Here is a 7,766-nt window from a genome sequence, read left to right on the forward strand (position 1 = left end):
TTGCAAGTGCTACAGCAATAAAAGTTGTGGACTTTGATACCTGGAACTAATTTATAAACTGAGTTAAGTAGCAACATTTTAAAGAAACCGACACAAATTTTGGAAATTTTTGTTTTAGAGCAATTCTAATTTTTTTAAACTCAAACATAAAAATCTGTATTTTTGGTTCTGTTAGTATTAGAGCGATGAAATTTAGGGATTTTGCTGATTTTAACTCATTTATCATCTGTCCTGACTTACAAGATTCTTGAGCAACAGACACAAATTAAAGATTTTTTTCTTTTTGGAACATTTTTGAGTATTTTTTGCTTTTTTAGTGTGAACTAACATTCTTTAAAATTTGACATAAAAGTCTGAATTTACTTGAATTAATTTTTGGTTTTGTTAGAGCTACAGCATCGAAATTTTGGGATCGTAATACTGTTAACTCATTTATTAACTGCCCTAAATTACAAAATTTTACACTACAGTTACAATTTTAGAAAAACTGTTTTTTAGATCAAACCAATTTTATTTTAATTCTGCATTAAAATCAGTATTTTTGACTCTAGTGTTACTGTGATGAAATTTGGAGAAGTTGCTATTTTTAACTTATTTAACTGTGCTAGATTAAACTTCTAAAGCAATAAGCACCCATTTTTAAAAATATCTTTTTAGAACGAACCTATTTTTTTTTAAATTCTACTTAAAAATCTGTGTTTTTGATTCTGTTAGTGATATAACGATGAAATTTTGGGAACTTGCTATTTTTATCTTATTTATAAACTGTCCTAAATTATAAGGCTCTAGAGCAACAGATACAAATTTTGGAAAATTGTCTTTTTAGCGCAAAACCACATTTTTTCCAAATTTTACGTAAAAATTTGTGTTTTTAATTTTGTTAATGATATGTCGATGAAATTTGGAGAACTTGCTATTTTTATCTTATTTATAAACTATCCTAAATTACAAGGCTCTAGAGCAACAGGTACAAATTTTGGAAAATTTTCTTTTTAGCGCAAACCATAATTTTTCAAAATTTTACATAAAAATCTGTATTTTTAGTCCTATCAGCGCTACAGCGATGAAATTTGGGGATTTTGCTACCTTTACTCATTTATTATCTGTCCTGAATTTCAAATGTCTAGAGCAACAGATACAAATTTAAAAAAAAAAAATTTAGAGCAAACCTCAGTTTTTTTTAAATTCAACACATAAATATTTAAATTTATGGTCCCGTTGATGAAATTTGAGGATTTTGCTGCTCTTAACTTATTTATGAACTGTGTTGAATTACAACATCCTAGAGCAACAGATACAAATTTTGGAAAATTTTCTTTTTACGGCGAACCAAAAGTTTTCACAATTTAACATTAAAATCTGCATTTTTGGCTTTGTGCTACAGCGATAATATTTGAGGACGTTGCTATTTATAACTTGTTTATCAACTGTGCTTGGTAGCAACATTCTAAAGCAACAGATAAACGTTATGGAAAATTTTTATTTTTATTTTTTTTTGTTTATTTTTGGAGCAAACCATTATTTTTTTATTTTTCATACAAATTCGTATTTTTTTGCAGTTAGTTCAATGTTGCTATTTTTAACTCATTTATTAACTGTGTTAGGTTGCAACATTCTAAAGTATACCCACAGGATTGAAATCATTTTTAAGAATTTTACAGAAATGTTACACCAAAAAAATAATGAAAATGTAATTAAAATTCGTGTTTTAAAAAACATGCAACCCAACAACATAGTTTTCATTCTATTATTTATGCGTTAAATTAACGTTCATGCTATGCAACTAATAATACACACATCTTGTTTGATTTTTTACATGTGACCAAATACCATTTTCTTTTTATGAGATAAATTAATAATTATTCATACTCAAGTTAATCAACATTTTGTAAAAATCTATATTTTTCAAAACTAGTAAGAGTTCCGATGAAATATAACAGCAATTTAGGTAACAAAAGAGGAAGATTTTGTTTTAGATATTTATATCAACTTTCATGGAGTTGTATAGATGGCGCGATTATTGGTGTTTAAAAATACGTAGATATCAAATTTAAAATTAAAAATTAGAATTTTTGGTTCATTCGGATAACAAAATGTTTTCAAAATTGTTTTTTGTGTCCTTTACCTTCGGTTTTTTTTACTTTTTCTTTTACATAAGTGGCATTGTCGAAATAAAAGTTGCACGTCCAGAAAAAAAACTCGTAGTGTCAGAACAAAAAAAACTGTAAATGCAACCAGTAATACATTATTCATGTAAATTTTTATCTGACGGCATTAAAATGAGTTTATTCTATGTTGAGAAAACACAAAGATTTATATTTAAAGAATTTTTGGTGATTTTTATTGTGACACCAATAATCGTGCTGGAAAAAGAAGCCACTAAAAATCGTTTAAAAATGACTCATTTCAATTTTTGGTGTCACAGTAAAAAAACATTGAAGAAGAGAAGTAGGTAATGTGTCAACTTGATTGCTAACTCGTTGTTGAGGCCAATTTTAGCACTCGTGCTGAATTTATTAGAATTATAGCAGTTTCTAGAAAAATTAGTTATAAGTTTATTTAATAAACTAGTTTGTTAATGTAGGCGGTCAATCATCGAAACTGTTTAAAGCACGAATGAGCGACAGCAAGTGAACCAAACAAATCGCTAAATGAGTTACGTAATGACGTCTATTAATGCATCCGTTTTTAAACAAGATATTTTTTTAACATTGTCATTAATACGCAGTCAACTAAAAAGATAATAATTATTAAATTTTTTACTTAAATGCAAACGATAAGAATAACAAAATTTTATACTTAGTTATTATTATTATTATTTGATGTAAGTCTCTAAATATAAATACAGCAAATACATGAAAGTAGGATTAAAGAGTAACACTTACACTTTATTGATGATGAGCATTTATTTGAGTTTTACTTTTTTTTAGTAAATATCGATTAGGAAAGTAAATACCGAAATGTTTAAGGTAATTTTTTCATTAATTACAAAATACTGAGAATTTGCTTCTCGTTTTGAGCAAGATATTTTCGCTTGTAACTTTTACTTTCGGATTAACGCAAAAATTCGACATTTCAAAGACGAAATAATTGTGGCTGTAATTATTGCTGGTTTAATTATAAATCTTTCAGGAATGCTTAATCAATTAAGTATATTATATTATTATTTAATGTATTAATTAAGATAAAAAACCAACTAAAATTATTTGGTATTTCGAATGTTCAATTAAAAAAAATAGCATGTTGTTACTTCTTTGACAGAAGAAAACGTCGTAATCAATGTATGTGTGTTATTAACCCACACAATCGCATTTGACATTTGACATATGAAAAGCGTTAATTTTATTATACGAAAAAAATAAGTTATTAATGACATACTTTTTAATGTCATTTTTAATTGAACTCTGGATATTTTCATGTATGGTTACATCAGTGAATATTTTTTAATTCGAAGAAGTTGAGGAAATTTTTCTAGAGTGTTAAAGTTTCTAAAATCCGTGATTTTAAGAAAACCAACTTGATTCGTTTTTGTTCACTCTTTTTTTGGAGAGAGCGTGTGCAAAAAAATGGACAAACTTTAAAAAAATACATTTATTTGTCACCGTATTCATTAGAATTAATATACAAAAATATAAAATAACACATTGCACGATATTTACAAGAAATACGAAAGCAAAAAATGAAATTTCCAAATCCCCCAAAGGTGAAGATTCAAATACGGCGAACTAAGTCTTGAAACGACGGATTTGAAAAATTTCACCCTTACTTTCGCATCACAATTATGAAACCCCATCAGTTTCTTGTGGGAAAAGATGGAGCACCCGATGAAGACGGCGACGTTAGAAACTAACGCCGCCCCCGAGGTAACTGAGTATCTTAGTATGGACCAGACTTGCCAGGAGGACCGTAGCTGGAAGAGATACCGCCACCGGAACCACCTCCGATGCCACCTCCGATACCGCCTCCGTGACCTCCTCCGATGCCACCGCCGATGCCACCTCCGTGACCTCCGCCAATACCACCATCGAGACCTGTGAAAATTTGATTAGATATGATGAGAGTTGAGTGATGGGGTTTACCTCCACCGATGCCACCTCCGATACCTCCGCCGATGCCACCTCCGATGCCTCCGCCGATGCCTCCTCCGTGTCCACCACCGCCTCCGGCAGCCTTCTGCAAAGAATCAAAGGTCAGAAGATTTCACTTTCGGCAAAAACGTGTCAACAATATCCCACGAAGAAAGTCACAGTGTGCATCTTTAATTGTACTTTCACCCGTTTAACAGATGATTAGAGAAATTGTCTTCGGAAGAAGATCTGTGATATGAAAGTGCACTAAACCTAATTGTATTCTGATCATGACATCACCCATTCTTTCACTCGACCCAATTTACCTGTGTCTTGTATCTGATGAAGTAAACTTCCGGTTTGCTGGGTTGAGTTGGCGCGGGCGTGGGAATGTTAATTTCTGGTGCTTCTTCAGGTTTCTTAACCAAAACGTAGACCAAAGTCTTCTCTTCGTTTTGTGGTTGAACTGGGATAACTGGAGCAGTTGGCGCTGGTGCGCTTGGGGCCTTGATGAAGATGATCTTGTAGTGCTTCTGCGCTTGTCCTACTGAGATAGGTCTTTGTGGTCTGAACTCTTCAGGCTCTGGTGGAGGAACATGGACGTAGATGTGCTTCTGAACGGTGGTACCACCGCCGAAACCACCTCCGAATCCGCCACCGAATCCGCCGCCGCCGCCTCCTCCAATTCCTGTAAAAAAAACCTGTACTCCGGAAAGAGAAAACCGGGGGATCGTACCGCCTCCGAATCCGCCACCGGATCCACCGCCGAAACCACCTCCGGCTCCACCGCCAAATCCGCCTCCGGCTCCTCCGCCGAAACCTCCGCCGAAGCCGCCACCTATCAAATTACGATTAAATGGGGAAAAGTTTGGGGTGAGGAGTAAGTACCGCCTCCGCCGCCGCCTCCATGGCCACCTCCGAAACCTCCTCCAATACCGGAGCCGCCGCCGAAGCCTCCGCCGCCTCCAGATGGAGCTCCGTACGAGCTAGATGGAGGGCTGTAGCTGTAACCAGCTTCGGGTCTAGCGCTGGCTAACGCCACCAGAGTTGTCAATAACTGGAAAAAAAATGACCTAGACCTAAACCTTTATGGAGAAAGTGTGGGACATGCGAAGTCTGGGTCGATTTGACAAACGAACTAAAATTACTTTCACACGTAAAAACAACTTACTTTTCCTATCGCTTGGAAAAGAACCATCTTTTAAAACAATTAAATCTGGAAGAAGTGGACAGTGTTCAACAATGAGGATCTTTCACACGCTTCTTTGCGTGTTAGCAATACTCGAGATCTTTAGTTATACAATTAAATAGATAGAAATCGTGTGAAAATGTTATACAAATAAAGTGGAAGATGAAGCCTCAATTAAGCTATTTGTTCAAACATATTTATTAGTCAGCGACGAAGAAAGTTTGGTAGCTTGCAAAGGTTAAATGTCGCGTGGAAAATTATAGACGAAAGTACAAAAAAAACTGATAAAATATAATAATAATGTTTAAAAAAAGCAACCGGAACAAAATTTATCGTTAAAAGGCAATCCAAAGTTAGCAGTATCCTTTAGAAAATCACTCTTTACCGCACTCAAACCCACAAAATACAAAATAAAAATTAAGTACGTACCACGAATGGTTTCATCTTGGTAAACCACTAAACTATGATCAAATGATGAATGCGATTTATCCCACATAGTTTAAATAGATAGCGCCCCCACTGCCACTGAAGATTCACACTGCACATCGTCATAGGAGCTTTTACATTCACTTTATAAAGAAAAATTACTTTTACTATGTTTCAATAAGGTCTAATTTAAACTTAAAAAGTCAAAAGTACATCGTATTCTCTGCGAACTGGTCAACGTCTCGTGCAGATTTGAGGATTCCTCGCCCTCATTTATTGTGATCTAAATGTAGAATCGAATTTCTCGATACGTGCGTGAGGCTATTTGGCTATTTATGTAATTTGACATTAAAATTTGTATTATCATGTTGCAACAGATGAAAAGTATTACATATTGCAAAAAAATATGTAAGATAAGCGGAAGATTTTTAAAAAGTTATGTCACTACATATTGATTGTTGTTTAAAATTAAGTTGCAATTAAGCTAATCGTGGCTTTTTTCGTCGACAGATGGTTGGACATTTCCGGTTTGACCGAAAGTTTTGTTCATGTTTGGCACGTTTTGATGAATCATTTTTGTGTTGAAGAGTTAGAAATGGTAATTTGCATGATACTTTTACCCAAGTGTTAAAGTATAAAAGGTCAAAATTTTATGAAGGTGGTTTATTGTGTTACCAGCTTTGGTAGCTCAAACAGTGAAGGTGTAAATAAACGAATTAAGTAATTTTCAGTTTTGTAATCTTCTTACTAATTTTGAGATATAATGAACGATTCAAATTAGTTATTTCCCGCCGTTTTATGATACGCTTGCATAACGTTGTATTAACATCTATTCATTTATTCTTACTTGCAAATTTTGGAAAATGAAATGAAATATAAAAGAAAAATTTCCGAAAATGTTTGCGTTTAACAATTTTTTTTTTTATTCTAAGAGATTTAAAAATTCGTAGGGTTTTTTATTCCCGTGTGCATTTGGAAAAATTATCATTTCGTTATTGAGACATATGCGAACTCTAAGAAAATTGCAAATTTTCGTAAAATCCGTGGTCTTTGTAAAATTTAGAAATTTTGGTTGGAACCGAAGGACAAAATTTTTGGTCGTTGGAAAATTGAAAATTTGCAGTTTTGTTAATTCTGTGGATACCTAGAATATGATTCGTTTTTGTATGCAAACAGATTATTTATTGACATATTTTTCAAAATTGGGAGTTTTCAAAAATAAAAAGTTTTCTGGTTTAAATCAGTTTGAGAATTTTCAATTTTTTTTAATATTTGTCGATTTGGGAAAATTTTCGTTCGTGTAATTAAATAAATGAGGTTGACAAGAAAATGAAGACATTTCGGAAAATCTGTGCTTTAAACCGAAATTCGAGATTTTTTTAAAGCAACAGTTTTTCTTCTAGGAGACTTAAAAATTCGTAAATTTTTAGTTCTGCCTAATTTGGAAAACTCTTCGTTTCTTTATTATGACGATCTATAAGAAAATTGGCACACTTTGCAGTATTTGCAAAAATTAGAGACTTTATTTGGAAACAAAAGGCTAAATTTGTTGCTTCTTGAAAAGTTGAAAATTTGCAGTTTGTTAATTCTGTGATTATCTAGAACATTTTACGTCTTTGAATTTAAACAGATTCTTACATCTTTAAAATAATGGACACATCATTTAAAATCGGTGGTTTTCAAAAATAAAAAACTTTTTTTTGTTTAATGTTTTTTCAATTTTTAAAGCTTTATATCTCCTTAACTATGATAGAAAGAAATATGCGGTTTTAATTTCGTTTTTCTTGCCTTTGGGCCAATAAGAGTCAGTAGTCACATATCCCAAATTTAAAATTCGGTTTTTTTCGAAAAATTATATAGGTACTTATCTAAATCTAAGTCGGTCAATATCTCGCTTATTTGCAGAGCAAAATTAAAGTATTGGTGCTCATTTTACGAAGAATTTCACGTAAAATCCAAATCATATTCATTCTTTAACATAGGTCTGCAAATATGTAACTGAGCTAGAAGCGTTTAAAGTGTCATTTTTTTAGTTCCGAAATGTTAAACTTTGATAAGTCCGAAACTAAGACCGTTAGAAACAT

General features: G+C 32.6%; 1 protein-coding gene across 3 annotated transcripts; it reads right to left on the reverse strand.

Moving 5' to 3' along the window:
• Window positions 1-3,195: 3,195 nt before the first annotated feature.
• On the reverse strand, window positions 3,196-5,712 carry TwdlT (TweedleT). 3 transcript variants are annotated; one of them, XM_088033093.1, is made up of 6 exons: window positions 5,686-5,712; window positions 4,956-5,124; window positions 4,804-4,905; window positions 4,394-4,755; window positions 4,080-4,173; window positions 3,196-4,031 (listed from the first exon to the last, which is right to left on the reverse strand). In XM_088033093.1, the coding sequence occupies exons 1-6, from the start codon at window positions 5,698-5,700 to the stop codon at window positions 3,877-3,879; spliced, it is 897 nt and encodes a 298-aa protein (XP_087889219.1). In that variant the 5' UTR covers window positions 5,701-5,712; the 3' UTR covers window positions 3,196-3,876. The 3 variants fall into 3 exon arrangements, with proteins under 3 accessions (XP_087889219.1, XP_087889217.1, XP_087889218.1); XM_088033091.1 differs by having other exon boundaries at window positions 3,196-4,173; window positions 4,804-4,906; window positions 4,948-5,124; XM_088033092.1 differs by lacking the exon at window positions 5,686-5,712 and adding an exon at window positions 5,239-5,265 and having other exon boundaries at window positions 3,196-4,173; window positions 4,394-4,746; window positions 4,804-4,887.
• Window positions 5,713-7,766: the final 2,054 nt, after the last annotated feature.

The sequence above is a fragment of the Gnatocerus cornutus genome, chromosome 3 (assembly GCF_029298725.1).
Source record: "Gnatocerus cornutus isolate USDA-ARS CGAHR chromosome 3, icGnaCorn1.1, whole genome shotgun sequence".
NCBI classification, from domain to species: Eukaryota; Metazoa; Arthropoda; class Insecta; order Coleoptera; family Tenebrionidae; genus Gnatocerus; species Gnatocerus cornutus.